The sequence below is a fragment of the Salvia splendens genome, chromosome 5, assembly GCF_004379255.2.
Source record: "Salvia splendens isolate huo1 chromosome 5, SspV2, whole genome shotgun sequence".
In the NCBI taxonomy this organism is placed as follows: domain Eukaryota; kingdom Viridiplantae; phylum Streptophyta; class Magnoliopsida; order Lamiales; family Lamiaceae; genus Salvia; species Salvia splendens.
In genome coordinates, this window is record NC_056036.1 from 37,098,764 (window position 1) to 37,123,898 (window position 25,135).

Consider the following 25,135-nt stretch of genomic DNA (forward strand, 5'->3'; position numbering starts at 1 on the left):
TTCCCCAATTTTTGTAGTTATTTAAGTATTCAAATAGAAGAAAATGTTTAGGGCGCAGGTGGAAGGGCATGAGGATAAAATGCTGGCGTGGCGGTGCATAAGGCGGGCCTTAGGGTGGCCCACTGTGAATGCTCTAAGAGCATCCACAACCCCAAAGGGGGGTTGTGGTCCCGCGAGGGAGTCACGACGCAAGCCGCAGTGAGTTATGGGTGGGAGGCTCATGGCGACGCAACTAAAGCAATTTTTTTTGTTTGTTATTCCAAAATTTGTATAAATACCAACCTTCTTTTGAATTCCAAAATCTATATAAATTCCTTCTTAATGGATTTCATCGACTATGATCAACGGGAGGAGATGGATGAGTTCATTAGAAGCCAAAATTGGCAAGCATCGGCCTATGCAATTGCGCCTAGTCCGGCTACGGGCTCCACTACCGGCAATTGCCAGTTAGACAACCGATTTGTTGTTGGTGAATACTAATGATTATGATATCATGATATGGAGACCAAGATCACACGTAAAAAGGGTAAGGGCAAGAAGATACCACCAGGCCTCAGAAGTATAGTAGGCCCAATGAGACATTGTTCTTGGCGAAGGTCTTCATCTGTTTCTTCAAGGACCATATCATCGGCAACTCCCAAAAGTGTTGAGTGTTTTAGGATCGAGTCACCAGAAAGTACAACGCTCAACAGCCAAATGGCATGACCGAGCGTGAGTACAAAATGCTTCGGAAGCACTGGGGCAGGTTTAGAAGGATGTGCAAAAGTGGAGCTATGATAACTCGTTAATAGTAATAATAATAATAATAATAATAATAATAATAATAATAATAATAATAATAATAATTTCATATTTTTTAAGAGCAGCAACGAGTCACCCGCCATAATTCGTGGCATGCTGCCTGTGCAGGATAACAAACCTGAGACTCGAGCCAGAGGTGCGGCCATTCAGTCTTAAACTCTGCCAAGTGCCCGTGCAAAACTCAGGCCATTTCTTGGGCGAATGCAATCACAAGTATCAAAGCGTCTCTTTTCGTTGCATCTATTATCACAACTACAATGTGTTGGATAAAATTGGGAAAATTCCCGAGCCGTTTACAGACAGTACTCTAACTATTACAACCGAAGAGCAATACAGATACAAGTGAAATGGATATTACAACAAAAATAGAAAATAACCGTACTAACTATAAGTCGAGTCGAGGAAAGCCCTCTTTCCGCAAGACAAATTACGCTCCGGCTAGTGCTCACGGATTGGCGTAGTGTCCCCCAAAGATAAAACGACTTCGTCCTAGTGAGTAGAAGCACCTCAAACTCACTAGGCACCGACGAACTTTCAGAGTTTCGAGAAAATGAGGAGACGATGCTCCTAAAGTGGCTATATGCGAATAAGAGAATTGGTTTAGAGAGTGAAAGGAGAGCTTGTAATGTTGATGTGTTTATGAATAATTCTCCTTTCAACCTCCTCACATGTTTATAGACTTGGGGGATAAAGTAGTGATCATGTTGAATTTTTCTTCCAACAAGAGAAGATCATCTCGATTTTGGCTTCTTAGCAAGTTGTCCCAACTTGATCTATAAGAAGCTTCTAACTTGATCTTCTAGAGATCATTTTAGATTTCTCTACCATCATGTGTGATAGGAAGCTTCCACCAAGTGGCATATCTCTACAAGGAGATCATTTTTATTTTTTCTTCCAACATGTAGTAGTCATCTTGGAGTTCTTCTCCTCCAAGTTGCTATCCAAGTTGATCTTTTAGTGATCAATTTGGATTCTACTTTTCACAAGTAGCTATCAACTTATCACCTCCAACACAATGATCAATCATCATTATTTCCTCCCCAAAAATTTAGGAATTAGACAAATAACAAGGGGGGTGAAAAAAATTAAAGACCAAATCTCTTGATTTACTGCTTGTGCATTCTCGATTCAGGGGAGTTAAATTGGAGTGGTGAGAGTGGCTGTCTCAGCATATTCACATCACTTGAATCAATCTTCTTCTCCACTGGGCTACTCATCTTGGGGCTGCATTTTCTTTTCCCCTTCAAACCACAAGAAATTCAAACGACATTATTAATATATGAACATAAATGTGTATTCAATCAATTAAATCCCCCCTAAACATAACATATACCTATACCTTTCCAGAAGCAGTCCCTCCACTCGAACCATTATTGTGCTTTTCCCTATAGCATTGCCTCATCAACCGTTTATTCTCCTCGTTCAGGACATTGTTTTCTTCAAACAGGACATTCACCTGAAAGTACACATATGTCTGATTCTTGCAGGTGAACTTACTTATACGACTACATGCGGGCATGTAAGTTGCACTGATTTACGTACCTCCTCTTCAGCTCTATGAAGGTTAATCGTTAAATGGTCCTTGTCTTCCTCTAGACTTTTCACCTTTGCTGCTAATGCTACAGCTTTCTGGGTTAAAGGACTCAAGCTGGATGAAATTAGAAGTTCAGTCAGAGTTTGGAACAACAATAATATTATAGCTGAAATCACATATACTTAACAATGTTGATTTGCAGAATATATCCCACCTTGACCACAATGTCACTAACTTGTTGCAAACTTCAATTCCCGTATGTGCCTCTAGGAAGCTATGTGCAGTTGACACAATTTCGTCCTTGCCAAACATAGCAGTGAACAGTGAATTGACTAAACGATGTTCCTCTTCTGTATTGGTGGACTTACCATCCTTTAGCCATCAAATTAGACAGTGTGTGTCAGTTCCAGAAGGAAATTTCCAAGATAATAGCGAAATAGTAGGAAACTCCCTCAAAGAGCTGCATAGCATAATTTTATGTCACCCAATCACATATAGAGATATAAGATATTTGTAACACAAGAGTTAATGGTATTCCATAACTAATAGATTGGGAAGCAGCCCATAAACCAGCTGAAAAGGAATAGTACTTATTAATAGAAGGCACTTAAAGCAATACACTATCAAAGAAAGGAAGCAATTATGCAGCTCAAAATGCCCAGTAAAAGAATTAAAAACTCTGTTGGTCACTCAAAAGGTTTTTCAGTTATTAAAAGGGTATCCAGAATCTTGAAAGTCATGAGTTCCATATCCAGCTAAATTGTACAGCATTAGTTTCTCTCATATACAGTGCATTTTGCAAAGAAATCCAAACCAAAACAAGTCCCTTGCCGGCAACAAAATATTAAAGATCTTTTAAGTAAAAAAGGAGGCTCTCTAACAAACCTTATCTGGACTAGAAGCTTGATGCAACTATGGACACGCTTTCAGAACAAAAAGTACTACTTAGTAATTCTGTATTAACATGGCTGCTTCCTAAATACTTGAAATCTCAATTTTGAGGGAGTCATAGAGTTTGGAAAATCTTCAATGCAATTGAACTGTGCCTAAGAAAGAAAGGAAACATATACCATTGTCTGAAGTCGAATTGGAGAGAACAACTAAAGGACTTTTAAGGGACTCCAAGTAATTTACTAATGTTGGAATCGTGCTTGGTCAAATGATTTTTGACTAATAATAAATATTACAAGACATTTAATTTTGTGAAATTAAATGCAATAACGTCGATCTACGTTCCGAGTAGATGACCGTAGTATATTCATTTTCTCAAATCCGATTCCCGGTGAGTGAGAAATAATATATTAAAGTTGGTCACAATAAAGCTAGAAATGAGCTATGTGAAAAGACTAAGGGATTAATTAACTAAGTGTTAATTATCCCACATCGGGGATGATAGACTTCTTTGATGAAGTATTTAATCAGATGAATTATTATGTGTAATAATTATCGTGGAATAAGACGGGTGACAGAGCCCACACGCGCTCACACGCGCGCGCCGCCGCCCGCCACCCGAGCCGCGCACCGCGCACCGTGACCCGTGCACCAGGTGTCGGGTGCCTTGGATCTTGGCAATTGGTCTTTGGGTGGTCTTTGGGCTGTTCTTTGGAGCTGGTCGTTGAGCGTGGTTCGAGCCCCGCTTGTTATTTTTAGACCACACCAAACTCCACGCTATCCCCGACGGGTCTGGTCCACGTCATGGTCATGGTCATGGTCGTTGAGCGTGGTTCGAGCCCCGCTTGTTCTTTTTAGACCACCCCAAACTCCACGCTATCCCCGACGGGTCTGGTCCACGTCATGGTCACGCTGGACCCCTATACATGACGGGAGACAAAAGGTTCCCGCTGGACCCCGACGCATGACGGGAGACAAAAGGTCCCCGCTGGACCCCGACTCACAACGGGAGTCAAAATGTCCCCGCTGGACCCCGATGCATAACGGGAGACAAAAGGTCCCCGATGGACCCCGACGGTCCATGGTGTATCCCGTCGTGTAGCATGTCCAGGTGCGTCGTGTCTCTTCAGCTCCCACTGGCTAGTGCACCAGTCAATAACCCCCGGCGGTTACGGTCAAGCCATCATGGCACACATAATGGCTGTTGACTCCATCAATGCCCTGCAGGTGGACTTGGCCTATAAATAAGCATGCATCCATTGCATTCTACACATAGAATACACAAGCATTCCTGCATACACGCTCTCTCCCTCTCTGCATATCTTCCCGTCGAAGCTCTGCCCCCGCCTTACTCCCGTTCGCCGGAGCTCTGTTGCTAGCGGTGCTGCTACTTCAGAGACGAAGCCGTTTTATCTTTGGGGACGACACGCCAAACCGAGAGCACTACCGGGGAGTATCTCGTCTTGCAGAAAGAGGACTCCTCGACTCGGCTTAACGCTTTCCACAGATTTTTTCCCGTGTAATTGTTTCAGTTTTTTCCGTGTAATTTTCCTTTGTTTATTTTCATTGTAATTTTCGTCCGGCAAGACTTTTATCTCATTTCGATAACAACTAATAGGTTCTGGTCATGATATGTCAAAGTTATGTTTTAAGAATTTGTCAATATGTGTTTAGTATATATGAGCAGATAAAGCAATGAAAAGTCCAGCGAAACATCATTACATTATAAAATGCACCTCCATGTGCACCATTTCAACTAATATAAAGAGGTACGCAATTAACAAAAACAGGCTTCTTCTTGGTTGTTCACTAAAACCATTAAAGGCTCAAGCAATTTCTGGTAAGGATCCACTAAGTGAAGTAGGCAAGAAGCCAATACCTAAAATGAGAAAACATAGGGGGTGGGTATAACAAGGAAAAGGTGTATAGGAGGTGGCAGGTAATACATGCGAGACCTGCCCAGACTAACAAAGAGGAGAGATTAGACTTGAAAAGTACTAACAAAAAGGGACAATACTTATAGTTCACCTCAATCGACCAGTAACTCAATAAGATTGTGAACAAGGATAATGATATGGAAAATCTAACATAAAACACAGAGTAATGTAGATATGAAACTACGCATTGTTCATGTATCTTTAGTAACTCTGAGTCTCAACAAGCTTTTGAAGGAATTCAGCTGAACATTTTTCAAGCCTAGAAGAACTGGGAACCAAAAAAATGAGAATTTGAAGAGGGCATAAATGTATCAAGTGATTCGCTACCATGGAGTATTGTTTAGCAAATAAAAAATAAATAAACCTAGAACGAATCCACAAATAAAAAAAATGAAAAAGAAGAATTAAATCAACGAAAATCAAGAAATTAAAATTACCAACTGCGGGGATTGACACTTGTAGAAATGCAACTCTTCCTCCAATATCTTTTTCTCCTCCTCTAATTAAATCACGATTCCATACCTCAGCTTCCTTGGCTCTCTCGTCCGCCTCGTTCGCAAAATCCATCAAAGCTTCACGATCGTGGTCATAGAGCGAGCACTCTCTCTCCCACTTATTGCAGGGAGCCAACAGATTAGAGCATTCCGTCGCCAATTTCTGGTTTTCCTCCACAAATTTCTTCAAAGCCACAGCATTCATGCTCGCCTCAGCCTGAAGAACAGAAGCAGGAAACAATTCCTTCTTCAAAAATCGAAAATTCCGAAAGTGAAATTCGAGGAGAAGCAGCAAATACAAACCCTAGATCGTTCAATGGTTTCATCTTTCTCTTTTAGCTTGGATTGCAGAGAGAGATACTGGCGACGGAGGTGAGTCCGCGACACTTCGACCGCTCGAAGTTTAAAAAGAAGTGCGTCGGTAGAGACCGTCAGACCGACGCTGTGATCGATTGATTCTCTTATGTAATCATCAGTTTCTTGGGGGATTTCCATGTGAAAGGGATTTCGAAATTGGATCTTCGACTACGATAAGGAGACGTAACAGGATTGCAGAAAATTTGAAATGGGAGGGATTCGTATCTCAAAATATAGCCGTTTGTACTCTATGAATAAACAATTGTATATTTAATACTCCATTATTAGTGTTTTCGTGATAAAATTATTTTTATATTCCGTTCGTCTAAAAAAATTAAGTTATAAATAACACGAGTTTTAATGGACAATTAGTAGACTAAGAAAAAAGAAAAAAAGATGATGGAAGTAGCGTTGGTAGATTGTGCGGTCCACATTAAAATTTAATTATTTAAAACTTTCATATTTTAAAATTGATCTAATTTTGTTGGACGGTCTAAATGGTAAAACTACTAGTATATTTTTTGTGGCCGACCTAAAATAGTAAAATAGCTATTCTCGCCGCCCCATAAAAATAATACGAGTTTTAATGTATAAATGGTAAATTAAGAGAGAAGTATAAAATATAGCTAAAATAATGTTATTAGATGATGAGACCTATAAATGATAACAGTTTGAAGAAAGTAGAAAATGTACATTAGTGGATGATGGGCAAAGTAAGAGAGAAAATGAACATTTTCTTTAAATAGATATGGACTATTTATAGTATGAGATAGACTAAAAAGAAAATATAACATATTTCTATGGAACGAAGAAAATATTAATATATGTTTCATTCGTCCCACAATAGTTGAGTCATTTTTTTTATCGTTCCGAAATAATTGAGTCATTTCTTTTTACTAAAAATGTTATTGACTCTTTTATTTTATTCTTTACACGTCATTTTTACTTTATTATAATTCCTACTTTATTTTTTATTACTTAATCTTTAAATATTATTCTCTCCGTCCCATAATAGAAGTCTTATTTGATATGAGCACATGTTTTAAAAAAAATGTAAAGAAAAGTGAGGTGAATAAGTTAATTAAATGTGATTCTCACTTATATGGTATATATCTATATAAATACGTATTGTGGGGCGGATGTAAATGACAAAATATGACTTTTAGCGTGAGACAGAGAAAGTAATTTCTTGATTTTATATTCCATAGAAATGCCTTAATCTTAGAATGCAAAGATTATTGTATTTTTTAAAGTTTAAAGACAATGTAAATGAGACTACAAGAAAGGTGAGCATGGAATAAACTTGTACCTCTATCTTATATGTCCTTCATTTTTTAAAGACTAAAGTCCCAAAATGGTTCTTAACATATTGCGTTTTATTGATTTTGGTCAAAAACATTATCTTTTGAATTATTCGGTTCCTCACATTTGAAATTGGATCACATTTGGTCCATTTTGGACGGTTCCGTCAAATTTTTGACGGTTTTAACTATCGGGTCACTAATCCGTCACTAGTTGGGAGAAACTGATCCGTCACTGATCCATCAATAATTCGTCACAAAAGCTGTCACTAATCCGTCACTAATACACGCGAGAACACGGTGCGGCCGTTGTGGTTGAGGGAATTCCACAGTAGGGTTTCGTGGCTAAGCCCGAAGACGAGGAGGTTGCAGGAGGCGGCGCAGCGGCGGAGCATGGCAGCGACGGTGTTCAGCTCGTCGGCGGACATACGGTCGGTGGAGGAGGCGTTGAGGGTGGCGTAGTGTCGGATTTTGTGACGGATTTGTGATGTATTAGTGACGGATTTGTGACGGATCAGTTTCTCCCAATTAGTGACGAATTTGTGACGAATTTGTGACCCGATAATTAAAATCATCAAAAATTTGACGGAACCGTCCAAAATGGACCAAATGTGATCCGATTTCAAATGTGAGGGACCGAATAATTCAAAAGATAATGTTTTGGACCAAAATAAAAAAACGCAATATGTTAAGGACCATTTTCGGACTTTAGTCTTTTTTAAAAGTACTTATTAACTTTTTTTTAAAATTTAAGAAATTTCTTTTTTTAAATAAGGTCTATTTTCACTAACATATTTTTTTAAACTCTCTTTACTTTATTAATTGGCTAATTTCAAAAGTTTCTATTTTTTTACGAATGAAAGATCGGAATATTAATTGCATCTTTCGTTCACTATAGTGACTTTATTAGCCGATATATTATCATTTCACCAAAGGCTGCACGCAATATTCTTGAATAAGGACAGTGCGATCGTAAAGATGTTATATGGTTTCTTTTTTTTTTTTTTTTTTTTTTAAATTAACTTCATATATTTATATCATATATATGAAGGAGGAAATTACAAATCAACTCCTATAACAAGGAGGAAAGACAAATTACGCCACCCAGGGTTCGAACTCGAGACCTCCAGGATAGACGCGGTATCCAGCACCCTTTACCGCTAGGCCAAGGGGCTTGGATGATGTTCCATGGTTTCAACTAGGCAATAATTAACAAAAAAAGAAAAAACTGGAGGTTTCATTTCCACCCTGTCAATTGTGGAGGGATTAAGAGCATCCACAATGGTCTAGGACCTCTCATAGCCCTCACATAGTCTTCTCACTGCCACATTATCTAGCACTAAAATCCTCCTGCCACATCATCTGGACATGCAACTGGCCATCAAATAGCCCTCACATAGCCTATCAACATCACTAATAACAATTATATAAATTTAATTTACAATTGTAGCAACATAAAAAATTTAATTTACGAGATAAATACAGGAAAATTGAATAATACTATTAAAATTTCAAAAAATACAATAATTTTAAAAAAATACATTTAAAAAAATTACATAAATTTAAATAAAAACTAATGCCTTCCAATCCTCCGCGCCCACAACTCTTCAATTAAATCATTTTGGAGTCGAATATGAGCCTTCGTCTGACGCATATCGGCATGTGCTTGGAGGAGGGCTTCTTCATCGTGAGGTACCCCACCTCGTACGTTGGCGGCGGCGACGCCGTGGCTTGGACCGGCTTCATCATCGTCATTGGCCCAATCAGTCAGTTGTACACCTTCATCTTCGACAATCATAATGTGCATGATAATACATGCGTACATTATATCAGCAATGCAGTTGACATGCCACAAACGCGTTGGTCCCTTAACTGCAGCCCATCGCGCCTGAAGCACACCAAATGCGCGCAACGTCCTTTCGTGCCGACTCCTGCCGCGTCGCAAAGTAGGCCTTCTTCGCATCTGATGCGCACCGGATCGTCTTCACAAAGACGGGCCACCTAGGGTATATCCCATCCGCCAAGTAGTAGTCCATATCATGCTGGTTGCCGTCGGCGACAAAACTGATGGCCGGACCGACGCCCTGGCACTGCTCGTTGAAAAGGGGCGACGAGTTGAGGACGTTTAGGTCGTTGTTCGAACCGGCTATCCCAAAATACGCATGCCAAATCCACAGCCTGTAATCAGCTACGGCCTCGAGGATCATCGTGGGATTCTTTCCCTTGTAGCCGGTCGTGTAGAACCCCTTCCAGGCAGCGGGACAGTTCTTCCACTACCAATGCATACAATCTATGCTGCCTAACATTCCCGGGAACCCATGCTGCTCCCCATGAAAATGACGTCCAAATAGCGTATATATAGTGTTTTCGAAAAAAAAAATTTAAATTCTGACGCCGATCCGGGGCCTACAATTGCGCCGTGAGGATCGGCATTAGAACCGACGTCACCACACGAATCGGCGTGGGCACGCCGATTTTGACGCCGATTTCGCCGACGCCGCTCGCAATGGTTCGGCGTCCGCAAAAAATCGGCGTGCCGGTGACGACGCCGCCATTGGAGATGCTCTTAGAGCATCTCCAGTGGTCGGCTAGCGAGTGGCTTGCCGAACTATTGCAGCCGGCGAGCGCCAAATCGGCGAGAATCTCGGCGAGGGAACGCCGAGATTGCAGCCTCCCGATCGGCGAGGAACCGGCGAGCCAAATTTATTTTATTTTTTTAAATTTTCGATGCGCATCATATGAGAGGAAGGCCTACTTTGCGGCACGACAGGAGTCGGCGCGCAAGGACGTGGAGCGCGCATTTGGTGTGCTCCAGTCTCGATGGGCGGTAGTTAGGGGTCCAACGCGTTTGTGGCATGTCGACTGCGTTGCTGATATAATGTACGTCTGTATTATCATGCACAACATGATTGTCGAAGATGAAGGTGTACAACTGACTAGTTGGGCCAATGACGATAATGAAGCTGGTCCAAGCCACGGCGCGGTCGCCCCCAACGTACGAAGAGGGGTACCTCACGATGAAGCCGGCCGCCTCCAGGCACATGCCGACATGTGCCAAGTGGATGCTCATATTCGACTCCAAAAGGATTTAGTGCTGATGATGTGGCATGGCTGTGGCTGGGCTATTGTTAATTATTTGTTTTTAGTGCTGATGATGTGGCATGGCTGTGGTTGGGCTATTGCTTGTCCAGTTGCTTGTCCATCTGATGTGGCTGGAGGAATTTAGTGCTGCTGATGGGAAACCGGTGGATGGGTCTCTTCAGCATCGTCGGGGAGGTCCTGGGAACTGGCACTGCTGCTGTACTAGCCGGCGATGTTGAGCTTCGTCCGCATCGGCCAACCAACGTCAACACCTGCACGAAACTTGGCGGAATCCATTAGCACCACATAGGCTTCCCAATATTTAAACTGGCCGAACTTCCTGGCCAAGGGGAACTGATGGAACGACAACCTCTTCAGATCATCCATATTCTGGCCGCTGGTTATCGTGCGGGTGTTGTTTTCGTAGATGTCGGCAAATCGGGTGATGGCAGACCTCACTCAATACCACTGTTTCCGACACTCCTCACCGGTGTGATACATCCCATTCTGCGGCTTAAATATTTCGTAGGCCTCGCTAATGCGAGCCCACATCCTGTCGATAGTCTGATCTAGACAGAATAGGATAATCACAGGCATTGATCCAGGCCTTGGCTAGAGCGAGCACTCCTCCGTGAACCAAACGGTCCTCCGTCCCTCACCGGCCTCCTCCCCCTCGTCCTCCGCACGCGTGGGCTGGCCAACCACCCCCTTGCCCTTGCCCTTGCTCTTCTTCGACTTCCCTGCCGAAGGACCCCGACGAATATTGTCGGTGGACTCTATTTTTCGGAGATAGACCCAACTTCTCCAGTGATAAAGTCTCAACGCCGCTGAACTTAGTCTCCAGTGGAGTAAATGCCTGGGAACCGACGGTCAAAAAATCAATAGAGGGCTGATAGACATTGTCCCCAGGCGATTGGGGGACCCCCACTCTACTACCCCTCTTAATGGCAGGCATGCCCTGCATCATCCCACTCCCCATCACGGGCATCATCATCCCGTTCATCCCTGCCATCCCCGACATCATTCTTCCCATCCCGGCATCATCCCCGCCCATCGTCTCGGCCGCCATCCCCGTCATCGCGGCACTCATCTCGGGCATTTAGGGCACCATCCCACCCATCCCTGCCATCCAAGGGTAAATATTATAGTACGCGGGCATCATCCCGGCCATCCCAGCAGTTCCACCGGCTTTCCCCCACCTTCAACGGGGAACGTCGGCGTTTGTGACTCGCTCGTGGCGGGAGAATCACTGTCGTGCTCCATTTATCTTCAATAAGAATTGAGAGTAGAGAGAGGGAAACTAGTTAATACAAGTGGTGCAAACGAAATGAAGTGCAACAAGCCGTATATATAGAGTTTTGAATTTTTTTTTTAAAAATGCGTTCGTCCGTTTACGTCCGTCGCATCACCACAATAGCGGACGAACGGACGGTCGAGCTACCGGCTTAGGCCAACCCACCTTACTGTGCAGTGGTTAGTCTTAGTGATGTGACAGTGCAGTGGTTAGTCCTAGTGTAACGCCCCACTTTCGGAACCCTAATTTGCGAAGCATAAAATTTTTTGCACTTAATGCTTTTAATGTCGTGAAGTATGTGAATTAAATGATGAGTGAAGTAATTGCATGTTTTCTGTGTGACCTAATTGCGGTTTGGAATTTAGATTTGATTTGATTTGATTAGTCAAATCCGTTGAGCATATGACGTGGCTGTTGAATAGTCAAAGATGTGGAACATATGACGTGGCCATTGAAAGGTCAAAGTGTTGAGAATATGTGGTGGAAGTGAAAATGGTTGAAATTGTGACGTGGTTGCGTGAATAATCTATGCGCGGTGAAATATATTGTGGCGAATTATTTCTTAAGGGATTAGTGAGATTAAATATTAGCATCAGTATTCATTTGGCATTTTCGACCCCTGCTATTATTGGAGAAGAAATCCTATTTTTCCTTAGATTTAATTAATTGCTTGGGATATTTATCCAAATTAAATCCAAAACCCGATTATTTCTTATTTTTCTCCATGAGAATTCGACCCCTATGCTTGTTCCAAGGGAGATCAAAAATCTCCTATTTATGGGAGAAGGAAATTATTTTATTATATTATTTGAACCCTTATTTATTCCCTTCCCTGAATAAATATAAATATCCTAGCAATCTTACCATATATAAGGAGATCTTGCCATATCCTATTTAAATTAGGATTTGAATTTAATTCTTTGTGGGAGAGGAATAAAAATCGCATACTTCCCTATTTTAATGGTGGATATTATTATTTTATTCTGCTCCGTATTATTTTATTCTACTCCGTGAAATACCAAATTAAATCATAGGCTAATTAAATAGCCTTGATTTTGAATTCCTCCGTATTCTTCTCCCATAATTCACGCCATTCTCCCTCTCTTCTCTAACTCCACATTATTCATTTAATTAATTATGGAGAATCAAATCTTGGAAATTATCTCTATAAATAAGGGAGGAAAACCCTAACCCTAGCCACTAACTACACGTCACTCTCCACTCTCCCACTCTCTCTCAATTTTTCTTCTATCTTTCTCCAAGAATTCTTCACCTTTTTGAGAAGAATTTAAGTTGAAGCATCAAAAATTGTTGAAGAATCAAGATTTTACTTTGTTTCTACCGATCGTTTCGATCAAGAAAGGTATAATTGAATTTCTTTTCCCCATCCTCTCCATTGAAACCTTGATTTTGATTCCTTCATGCATATAATGAGTGTAGAGATCTTAGATCTAAGATTTAATCGGGTGAGATTGATGGTTGCATGAGAAAAAGATATGTATATGCGTTTATGGTTGTTTATGAATGAACTTATGGATGATTTGTGGTGAATGCTATGTGAATATATGAGAACATGATGGTGAGATCTTTTTGAAGCATGATTATGTGTTGGAAGCATGGATATATGTGTTTGGATGAATATTTGATAAACCCTAACTCGAAATTTGGAAGCATGACAACTGTGGTGTTCGGACAGTAGATTCCGACGTGTGTTTGACTGATCAAACGATCTTATTTTGGTGCGGATTTTAACTGAGTAAACTTCAAGGTGTCTTCTGTGTTGTGTGTAAATTTCAGCCTTTTTGGACGAAAGATGATTATTTAATGAATTTTTGAAGTCGACTGCGCAGTTCTGCCTGAATTTATATTCCCCTCTAGTGAGTTTCGTTTTTGATTTGACCGACCTAAAGATGTGATTTTGATGTGAAATTTTACTGGATGATCTTTGATGTGTCTACTATATTGTGGTAAAATTTCAGCCCCAACGGAGGTCGGATGAATTTTTAATGATTTTTACAAAATGACTGCGCTATTATGCCAGATTTCTATCATACAAAAATAATCTATGTTGTTAAGTTTTGAATGATATACATGATGCATATGTGTTAAGGAACCCATTCTATGATGAAGTGATGTGTTGTTCGTTGATGTAAGCTATGGTGTGTTTCCTTGTGTTGATGAACGTTTGGGATGGGTAAATTAAAGAGACGATGGAAGGAACGTTAGGGCATGCATGATAATTTTTTGTGATGAAAGGCTGATTGTATTGTGGTGTTGACAAGGGTTGTCGTGCGTACGTGAGCACAAGGAACGAGGGTTGCTTTGAGTTGTGTATTGTGTTATCTAAATAAGTGAGGTGAGCTTTCTTTTAAATAAGGACGATGTCCTAAATGTTTTATCAATGGGAATGAAACTGTGTTTATCATGTCTTGTTTGATTTTAACGTGCCTATCTGATATGGCTTTATGCCATTATTATTTAAATCAAATTCGGGTCCTCGTAGGGCCGCAAACCCTACTTGGACTAGAGTACACCTATGGTAGATCGTGTGCTAGCGTACGGGCTGGCCGGTCTAGTGACTTGGTTTGTGGCCAAATTCCAAGTCATGTATTGGCAGATATGGTAAACGTCTATGGGAAAATGACTGATCAGTCGACTTTTGAACGATGAAATATTTTGGTACCTCGGGCCTTTCTAAAAATAAAAACCCCGATGGATACTTGAAAAAAGGCATGATAAATAATATTTTGATAAACTGTTTTCGGCATGAGTCCACTGAGTATTTTATAGTACTCAGCCCTGCATATGTTTTCCCTACGTGCAGGTTGAGCGGCGACGAGAGTATGGTGGTGTTGAGCAAGTTAATTGAAGAATGAATTGTTTATCTTTGATCTGTGAGTGTCGTTGTGTCTTCATACATAACTTCACTCTTCTCTTGGATGCTTCCGCTGAAACCTGTTTTACTTATTGTTTGATCTTGACACTATTTTGAGTTCCGTTTATAATCTAAAGACATGTTATGTTTTGGAGTACGCTGAACCCTTGTTATCTTGAATATCAATGATGATAATTGTTTTCTCTTTGGTCTGTCTGTCAAAGCGTCACTCTGACCTTCTCTCTTTGATTTTTGTTCATTTATTTCCTTGGTCAAACCCCTTTTTATAAAACCCTAGCCCTTTTCTTTGATTACATTTAAGTCCTGCTAAGTCGCGATCGCCGCATTTATTATACCCTAGAAGGGCGGTCGTGACACCTAGTGACGTGACATAAGGTATTTTTTGTTAGTCCACACTACTACGGATGCTCTTAGTGTTTTCGTGATTATATTTCATTCGTCTAAAATAATAGATTAAATTATAAATAACACGAGTTTTAATGTACAATTAGTAAAATAAGAAAAAGGAAAAAAGATGGTGGAAGTAGTGTTGGTGGAATGTGCGATTGGCATTATTAATAAAATTTAATTATTTAAAACTTTCATATTTAAAAATTGATTTTTGGTGAACGACCTAAAATGGTAAAATAGTTATTCTCCCCATCCCATAGAAATATGATGTTTGGAAATGATACGAGTTTTAAAGCATAAATGGTAAAGTAAGAGAAGTAAAATATAGCATAAATAATGTTAGTAGATGATGAAACCTATAAATGATAAAAGTAAGAAAAAAAAATATAAAATGTAGTTGATAGTATTAGTGGATGGTGGAGCAAAGTAAGAGAGGATAAGAAAACTTTCTTTAAATAGATATGGACTATTTATACGAGATAAACTAAAAAAATATGACATATTTCTATAAGACGAAGAGAGTATTAATATATGTTTCATTCGTCTCACAATAGTTGAGTCGTTTTTTTATCGTGCCAAAATAATTCAGTCTTTTCTTTCACTAAAAAATGTTATTGACTCTTTTATTTTATTCTTTATATGTCTATTTTACTTTATTATAATTCCTCCTTTATTTTTTATTACTTAATTTTTAAATATTACTCTATCGTCCCACAATAGGAGTCCTATTTGACATGAGCAATTGTTTTAAGAAAAGTAAGTCATAATGGATTGAATAAGTTAATAAAATAAGAGTCTCACTTATAATAAAATGTGAATGGAATAAGTTGGTGGAATGTATGGCATGCTTATTATTTATGATAAAAGTGTGATAAAACTCTTATTGTGGAACGAATAGAAATAATAAAATATAGTAACTCTTATTATAGACAGAGTAAGCAATTTCTTAAATTTTATATTCAATAAAAATGCCTTAATCTTACAATGTAAGGATTATTATATTTTTTAAAGTTTAAAGAAATTGTAAAGGAGACTACAAGAAAGGTGAGCATGGACTAAACTTGTATTTCTATCTTACAGTATTATATGTCCTTCATTTTTTAAAAATATTAGCAACTTTTTTTTAATTCAAGAAATTTCTTTTTTTTTTCTAATAAGATCTATTTTTACTAATATATTTTTTTATCTGTCTTTACTTTATTAATTGGTAATAAAATTGTTGTAGTTTGAAAAGTTTCTATTTTTACGATAGAAAAATGGAGTATCAGAGCATCAGCAGTGGCGCGTAATTCCCGACCGAATTCCCAAAAACACCTTCTGCCACGTCATACAGATTTCCCACTGCACAGTGGGGGACATCCCGAAGGACTTCCTACAATTAAAAAAATTTAATGCAATAAACGGGAATTCCGCGCGGACGTCTATGGGAGTCAACGCAATGGCGAACGTCCGCACGCCCGTCGCGTTGGAATTCCGCATAACGCCGCGGAACTACGGTGTCCTCGGCGGAATTCCGTATCCGTGCATACCATGCACAATGACGGACGTCAGCCGCGGAATTCCAGCAAGCCGGTCGGAATTCCGCTGGGACGGGCGCAATTGCTTATGCTCTTAAACTGAGCATAATTGCTTATGCTCTTAAACTATTAATTGCTTCTTTCGTTCAACTATGCAAAAAATTAACAAAAAAAGGAAAAACTGGAGATTTGATTTCCACCCTATCAATTGTGGAAGGATTAAGGAAGGCACTAGATCAGAGAGCGGAGTTTTGTTTTGTAGCAGATCAAACAGGATCATAGATAAGAGATGAAGATACTTGTTAGAAATATTGATAAAATCCTCCTAAAAAGTTGTGGCTGCAAATCCTTCGTAGCCCCACTCTCTTCACCAATCGCATTCACTCCCCTCTTTCTCTCTCTCAACCAAATGGTCTGCCTTTTACCTTTTACTACTGCGTCTTCCCCTGCTTTGATACTCCCATTATTAACTCCAGGCGAATCAACATTCATTCGGTATTTAATTCTTCAGCACACGTTTGTAATTAGGCGTTTGTCGGATTCCGATGTGAAAAGGGAAGATTTTTAAGCTGTAGTTGCTTGTTGAGAATTCTGCAATCACGCGCCAATTGAATTATGGTTCCTTGTGTGTGAGTGAATTTGGGGGATTTTATTGATTGGATTTTGTTGAGAAAGATGGGAATTCCCGGAGGTGGATGTGGTATAGTTTGGTTCAGGAGAGATCTCCGGGTGGAAGATAATCCGGCGCTGGCAGCGGGGATGAGGGCCGGGGCGGTGGTGCCTGTGTTTGTTTGGGCGCCGGAGGAGGAGGGGCACTACTTCCCTGGTAGAGTCTCTAGATGGTGGTTGAAGAATAGTTTGTCACACCTTGATAGCTCTTTGAGGAGCCTTGGCACTCCCCTCCTCACTAAGAGATCCACTGATAGTGTTTCTTCTCTTCTTGAAGTTGTCAAATTAACTGGTGCTGGTCAGCTGTTTTTCAACCATTTATATGGTTAGTCTATCTGTTTCAAGGAATCAGATTTATGTTCGGATTGTTGCTAATCATTATCTAACCTAGAAAAGTGATTGTGTTAATAAATCTTTTTTTGATCTTGGTTTAGTGATGTTTACTTCATACTTTTAGATCCCCTCTTGTGAGAGGAAACCATTGTTTTGAGCATGTTTATGGGGAGAGTTATGAGACCTTTGTTGTTGTGTGTTCTACACTTCTACTGGTACTGGTGGATGCTATATCACTTTAAAAGTGACCGTGTTTCTTTATTTTTGCTGCTAGTGTGTCCTAATCAACATGCTACTTATATGAATGAATCCGGATTTTGGATTTATCAATGCTTAGTTTATCCCTCTTGTGAGGGCAAACATTGTTTTCAGCATGTTTATGGGCAGAATTATGACACCTTTGTTGTTTGTGTTGTACTGTTAGATCCTATATCACTTGTAAGGGATCACCGGGTAAAGGAAGTCTTGACTGCTGAAGGTGTTACTGTCCGTTCCTTCAATGCAGACTTGCTCTATGAACCATGGGAAGTTCTTGACCAGGACGGTCTACCATTCAATACTTTCTCAGGATTCTGGGACAGATGCCTCAGTATGCCGCATGATCCTGAAGCTCCTCTCCTCCCGCCTAAAAGGATTTTTCCTGGTACTACTCATTTGCAAACTTATTACCCTATCATATGTTCGTCAATATCATCTTATTAGTTGGTCAGAGCTGATTTGAGGTTTGCATTTGTGGAAGCACTGCATCTGTCCTCTAGTTTATAGTAGCGTCCTTATCTATATCTAGTTATAAATCTTTCTGAGGTTTGCAGACAAGACGTTGACAATGGTTGAGGCGCTGGTATTGAACATGTTGATTTGTCAATGTGCTCTTCCAATTGTTTCCATTGTTATACTTTTTTCACAGGGGTTTTAAAGTATCATAGTATCTTTTTCAGCATGTCGCTGCTGTGGCCCTTTTCATAGGAGCAGCCTCCCAAGATGATTTTATCTTTAAATTGTTATCTGATCCGTTTTTCCTGTTCCTATCCATTTCCAGTCACCATCACATCTCTTCTCGATCAGCGTCCATGCAGAGAACTGCACGTCCTCATTAATGTATTTCTATAAATGTCAATGTTAATATATCCTTTCCAATTGCCTTTGGCTAAAACCTAAGTAATATATTATTGCTAATTCTTAGTGAACTAACAAACTAAATGTTATTCTTTGCTAAAGCAATTGTCTTTTACAAGTTTTAGTCTAATATGATATTATTCAAACTGCTGCTTGCTCTCATCCAGGTGATGTGTCGAGATGCAATCCTGACATTTTAGTATTTGAAGATGAGTCAGAGAAAGGAAGCAATGCCCTTCTTGCTCGGGCATGGTCCCCTGGCTGGAGCAATGCCGATAAAGCCCTAACAACCTTCTTAAATGGACCTCTCATAGAGTACTCTAAGAATCGTCGAAAGGCTGATAGTGCCACGACCTCTTTTCTATCCCCCCATTTGCATTTTGGGGAAGTCAGTGTTCGTAAGGTTTTCCATCTTGTTCGCATTAAGCAAGTTCTTTGGGCCAATGAAGGTAACAAAGCAGGTGAAGAGAGTGTTAATTTGTTCCTGAAAAGTATAGGGCTGAGGGAGTATTCCAGATACATGAGTTTCAATCATCCTTACAGCCATGAAAGGCCGTTACTTGGCTACTTCAAGTATTTCCCTTGGGTTGTGGACGAAGGCTACTTCAAGGCATGGAGACAAGGCCGGACTGGATATCCTCTGGTGGATGCTGGTATGAGGGAGCTATGGGCCACTGGATGGCTACATGATCGGATACGTGTTGTAGTCTCGAGTTTCTTTGTCAAGGTTCTGCAGCTGCCTTGGAGATGGGGAATGAAGTACTTCTGGGATACCCTGCTGGATGCAGATCTTGAGAGCGATGCCCTTGGTTGGCAATATATTACTGGAACAATTCCAGATGGTCGAGCATTTGACCGCCTTGATAACCTACAGGTCCGTACTCGCAACTTTTCTTGATGCTTTTGGATGCATTGACAGTTGACATTAATCAATGGATTGCTGTTTCTGTCTCTCATATTATAGTAAAAATTATAAAAAACCTCTCTTTTTTTAATACCCATATCATTGCAAAAATAGATAAATAATTGTTCGCATGGAAAAAACCTTTCTATTTTGGGCAAGTGATTTTCCTTATATGTATATGAATGTGTATATCGATTGCATTTCTTTGAATTTTTGACATCTGGTTAAAAACCTTGTCACTGTGTGATAAATGTTCGAAGAATTTGACATACCCATGACGGGTGTTTTACTGGTACCTTGACTATCTATGCTTTTACTTTGTACTTGAATTTCCAAATATATTGAATTTTCTTAAAGATGCCATGATAAGGGACATGCAGTGCGTCCCTGAACTTGTATTATTTAGCTCCATGCTTCTACCGGGTTAAGTTGCTTTAAGGGTCTCAGTGTCTCGCACATTTTTGTTGGTTCTTTGCTTTCCTCCAATTACTTGGAGAATTTCCAATTTGATGATTTCAACAAAGTTGAGAACTAGGTTTCTATTATGTTTTGATAGATTGAGGGTTACAAGTTTGATCCAAATGGAGAATATGTTCGAAGATGGCTCCCTGAACTTTCTAGATTGCCGACAGAGTGGATACATCATCCATGGAATGCGCCAGAAAGTATGCTACAAGCTGCTGGAATCGAACTTGGTTCGAATTACCCTCTTCCTATAGTCAAAATAGATGCTGCAAAAGCTAGGTTGGAAGAAGCACTTGCACAAATGTGGCAGCAGGAAGGGGCTTCACAAACTGCAATCGAGAATGGAATGGAAGAGGGCCTTGGAGACTCATCTGAATCCACTCCTATTGCATTCCCTCCGGACACAGACATGGAGATGGACAATGAACCTATCAGAAACAATCCTCCTAATGCAGTCATTCGCCGCTATGGGGATCAAATGGTACCAAGCATGACCTCTTCTTTCATCCGTGTTGCAGATGAAGAGACGTCAGTTGATCTCAGAAGCACAGGCGATGATAATAGAGCTGAGGTCCCTTCAAATGTAAACCCTGCAGAGGAGCCGAGAAGAGAACGACGCGGCCAAGCTATTATCCAGACAGGTAGAACGAATGATGGTTTCCTACAATCCAATTTCGCAAGAGGTCGTAGAAATTCTGAAGATTCAACAGCAGAGTCATCCAGTACCACTAGAAGAGAGAGAGACAGCGGGATTGTCCCAGTTTGGTCCCCCTCGAATTCCACATACTCTGATCCGTTCCGAGGTGAAGATAACAGCATTAGCTCCAGTTCGTCTTACTTGGCTAGGCATCCACAGGCTCACCAGCTATTCTGAAAGGCGGTTTCTCAAACTGGGTAAAAGCTACATTCTTTGTACTCTTTTTATATCAAAGATCATAGTAATATATTTGGAAGACTGTGCCTTTACCATATGAAGATGCTTAGATTAAGCTTCAATGTTGAAACTCCATTTTTTTTTCTTTATGGGGGTACTTGTCGATAAATGCAGATCTGTAAATGAGATTCTACTCGCTGACAAGGCCTGTTCATAATAATTGTCTTGTTATTAAATAACCGGGAATGGTTGTTGAAGGATTCGAGCAAAGGGAGGGCTGCAAGAGGTAAGAGGCTCGCGATCGCCTGTGCTGTTTGTAACACTGTGATCAAAGTGTGCAACTATTCTAATTTGGTAGGTTACAATGTATAGTATATATATATCTGAATATATTGTTCCAGAGTTATGATTTGGTCGTATATGATATGAAGGTGTAGTATAAAAGTGAGATAGACAGACCGTTATCTATTCCTCGTGTATATACACTCGGGATATGTTTTTTTTTTGGTATTAAGCTGCCACATTTTATCTTCATGATATTTGGTTTGGTGTTTATATGGTATCGGACGTAGGACAGATCTAATATTCAGATTTTTCTTCTTTAGTATATATACAATTGAGATCTTTGTCTCAAAAGCTGAAATATTAATGTTAATAACAATTGTACGCATTGACAATTTTTTATGATGATTGTCATTACAAATGATCAATTAGCGCACTTTGAAGCTCTAGATTGGACATTTTTTATTTTTTATTACGTCATATCGGGTCAAATACTATTGAAATCGCCTATCTTCATTTGTCGTCATCTCAACTTCCGGTTATGGCGCTTGTCTAGCAACTTCAATCGAAGAACTAGGTCACGCTCATCTTCAACTATCATGTTATGTGAAATTATACTCCTTATGTCTGCGAATAGGAGTCATGTTTTTTCATTTTAGTCCGTCCGCGAATATGAGTCTCGATTCACTTTTATCATAAATGGTAATAGGGTCATACCTTCCACTAATTCATTCAACTCACATTTCATTTAAAACTAATATATACAAGTGAGACCCCTATTCCACTAACTTTTTTTCACCCACTTTTCTTTACATTTCTTAAAACCCGTGTCGTCTATAAATGAGACTCCTAATTGCGGATGGAGGGAGTACATGTAATCATTATGTCAGACAGTAATTCTTTATCCCTGTTAAGTTGTAACACACTGATCCTGCTATAATTGCGAAACGTGATTGGAGAACACCACATCTTTTTACAAAAAGAGCTCAAGAGTAGGACAACCAAATGACGATGCTAATAGAATATATTCTTTGCAATTCGACAATATTGGAGGACCAGGTTATGATTTACTCGATTTTTAAATTTCGTTTTCATTTTGTTATTGATTAGTTCTTCGTGTTTTAATTCATACTCCTATTAATTAAATAATAATGGACATATTTGTAACATCTCATAAATTTTTGCAGCAGTAGCACTATATTTGGTGATAATGCATAGAAAAGTCTAAAAATGAATTTGAATTTAGTGTATGGTTGAAAATTTTTTTAAACCAAATTTGGATTTGATGTATGGTTAAAAAAGTTTTTTACACCAAAAATGAGTTTTGGTGTATGACTGGTATAGTCTAATGAATGTGATTTTGTATGTGCTCCTTCCTCTTTCTTATATATGTACAACGGTACAAATTTTATTAGTATAATTAATATATAATTAATAGAATCATTAAATATAAAAGATATTTGACAAATTTTATGGTTGGAAACAAAACTATCATTAACTTATTTTCAAAATAGAAAGAAGTCTTTGTATGACAAAATAATATTTCTAGGTCACTCCAATTGAATTTAACGGATTACACGCCAACGATAAAGAGGGTTAATTATTAGTGGAAAATATGGGTTTAGACGACCAAAAAACACCTAGATTTTGCCAAATGCTTCCATCATTAAGTATCAACCCTATGCTTCCATCATTAAGTATCAACCCTAAATTTATCCGTTATAATCAAAAGTGCGCATTTTATGTTCCATAATTTACGTGTTGCTCTGTTTAAGGCTATAAGAGCATCCACGATAAGACGGACTAACCAACAGCCTAGTATTAGAACTAACCAAAAACATCTCCTGTCACGTAACTAGGATTAACCACTGCATAATAATAGCCTAACACTAGGACTAACCAACGACCTAGCCAATAAAACAAATTCACCAATACGGAATTAAAAATTCGACGCGGATACGGAAAAAGTACAACCATTTTATTAAAAAAAAAACATACATATTTAAATTTAAAAAAATACATAGTTCAACAACAACAAAAAAATCCTAAAGCTTTGACACACGCGACCCCTGTCTCACTCCTCGGAGTCCCCTTGGCCAGTCCCGGCGGCATCGGAATCCCCAGAGGCACCCCCGACGGGGGTGGGATCCTCAAAGCGCGCCTCATATCGTAGATGAGGCTCTCCAGCATCTCCTTGTGTAAGGTGTCCCTTGCCACTTTCCACTCATGTATGACCTCGAACAAGTTCCTCTCCTGTTGCATGCGCGCGAGGTTGGCGAGAGCGGGACTGGGCTCGACACTGGGAGTTGCTGATTGGACCTCCGGGGACCCACTGGAGGCTCTCCTAGACATCTGCATTGCCGTCTTTTGCCCAACCGGGCGACAGCGATGGGGAACTGGTGGAGGGGTCTCTTCAGCATCGTCGGGGAGGTCGTGGGAACCGGCACTGCTGCTGTACTAGCCGGCGATGTTGAGCTTCGTCCGCTTCGGCCAACCAGCGTCAACACTTGCACGAAACTTGGCTGATTCCATTAGCACCACATAGGCTTCCCAATATTTAAACTGACCGAACTTCTTAGCCAAGGGGAACTGATGGAACGACAACCTCTTCAGATCATCCATAGTCTGGCCGCTGGTTATCGTGCGGGTGTTGTTTTCATAGATGCCGACAAATCGGGTGATGGCAGATCTCACTCGATACCACTGTTTCCGGCACTCCTCACCGGTGTGATACCTCTCATTCCACGGCTTAAATATTTCATAGGCCTCGCTAATGCGAGTCGATAGTCTGATCTAGACAGAATAGGATAATCACAGGCATTGATCCAGCCCTTGGCTAGAGCGACGCACTCCTCCGTGAACCAGACGGTCCTCCGTCCCTCACCGGCCTCCTCCCCCTCTTCCCCCGCACGCGTGGGCTGACCAACCACCCCCTTGCCCTTGCCCTTGATCTTCTTCTTCTTCGACTTCCCTGCCGAAGGACCCCGACGCATATTGCCGGTGGACTTTATTTTTCGGAGATAGACCCAACTTCTCCAGTGAGAAAGTCTCAACGCCGCTGAACTGAGTCTCCAGTGGAGTAAATGCCTGGGAACCGACGGTCAAAAAATCAATAGAGGGCCGATAGACATTATCCCCAGGCGATTGGGGGACCCCCACTCTGCTACCCCTCGTAATGGCAGGCATGCCCTGCATCATCCCACTCCCCATCACGGGCATCATCATCCCGTTCATCCCTGCCATCCCCGGCATCATTCTTCCCATCCCGGCATCATCCCCGCCCATCATCTCGGCCGCCATCCCCGTCATCGCGGCACTCATCTCGGGCATTTAGGGCATCATCCCACCCATCCCTGCCATCCAAGGGTACATATTATAATACGCGGGCATCATCCAGGCCATCCCTGCAGTTCCACCGGCTTTCCCCCACCTTCAACGGGGAACGTCGGCATTTGTGACTCGCTCGTGGCGGGAGAATCACTGTCGTGCTCTATTTATCTTCAATAAGAAATGAGAGTAGAGAGAGGGAAACTCGTTAATACAAGTGGTGCAAATGAAATGAAGTACAACGAGCCGTATATATAGAGTTTTGAATTTTTTTGAAAAATGCGTTCGTCCGTCCGCGTCCGTCGCATCACCACAATAGCGGACGAACGGACGGTCGAGCGACCAGCTTAGGCCAACCCACCTCTTACTGTGCAGTGGTTAGTCCTAGTGATGTGACAGTGTAGTGGTTAGTCCTAGTGTAACGCCCCACTTTCGGAACCCTAATTTGCGAAGCATAAAATTTTTTGCACTTAATGCTTTTAATGCCGTGAAGTATGTGAATTAAATGATGAGTGAAGTAATTGTATGTTTTCTGTGTGACCTAATTGCGTTTTGGAATTTAGATTTGATTTGATTAGTCAAATCCGTTGAGCATATGACGTGGCTGTTGAATAGTCAAAGATGTGGAACATATGACGTGGCTGTTGAATAGTCAAAGATGTGGAACATATG

At 40.5% G+C, this 25,135-nt stretch overlaps 2 protein-coding genes across 2 annotated transcripts; one reads left to right on the top strand and one right to left on the bottom strand.

Annotated features, from left to right (window-relative positions):
• Positions 1-346: 346 nt before the first annotated feature.
• Positions 347-6,187, bottom strand: LOC121802907 (centlein-like). Its single transcript, XM_042202599.1, has 6 exons — positions 5,961-6,187; positions 5,686-5,874; positions 2,550-2,707; positions 2,344-2,449; positions 2,141-2,257; positions 347-2,042 (listed from the first exon to the last, which is right to left on the bottom strand). Exons 1-6 carry the CDS (start codon positions 6,150-6,152, stop codon positions 1,908-1,910), a joined length of 897 nt encoding a protein of 298 aa, XP_042058533.1. The 5' UTR covers positions 6,153-6,187; the 3' UTR covers positions 347-1,907.
• Positions 6,188-16,739: 10,552 nt separating this feature from the next.
• Positions 16,740-21,388, top strand: LOC121805737 (cryptochrome-1-like). The gene is made up of 5 exons (XM_042205714.1): positions 16,740-17,487; positions 17,920-18,138; positions 18,779-19,485; positions 20,072-20,874; positions 21,029-21,388. Exons 1-4 carry the CDS (start codon positions 17,169-17,171, stop codon positions 20,852-20,854), a joined length of 2,028 nt encoding a protein of 675 aa, XP_042061648.1. The 5' UTR covers positions 16,740-17,168; the 3' UTR covers positions 20,855-20,874; positions 21,029-21,388.
• Positions 21,389-25,135: the final 3,747 nt, after the last annotated feature.

Bases quoted from the DNA above. Each gene is read 5' to 3' on its own strand.
- LOC121802907 (XM_042202599.1), bottom strand. From the start codon at position 6,152: ATGGAAATCCCCCAAGAAACTGATGATTACATAAGAGAATCAATCGAT. The intron at 5,875-5,960 runs GTTTGTATTTGC...TCTGTTCTTCAG, and splicing joins AAACCATTGAACGATCTAGG to GCTGAGGCGAGCATGAATGC. The intron at 2,450-2,549 runs GTGGGATATATT...AATTTCATCCAG, and splicing joins TTAGTGACATTGTGGTCAAG to CTTGAGTCCTTTAACCCAGA.
- LOC121805737 (XM_042205714.1), top strand. From the start codon at position 17,169: ATGGGAATTCCCGGAGGTGGATGTGGTATAGTTTGGTTCAGGAGAGAT. The intron at 17,488-17,919 runs GTTAGTCTATCT...TTGTACTGTTAG, and splicing joins GTTTTTCAACCATTTATATG to ATCCTATATCACTTGTAAGG. The intron at 18,139-18,778 runs GTACTACTCATT...GCTCTCATCCAG, and splicing joins GCCTAAAAGGATTTTTCCTG to GTGATGTGTCGAGATGCAAT.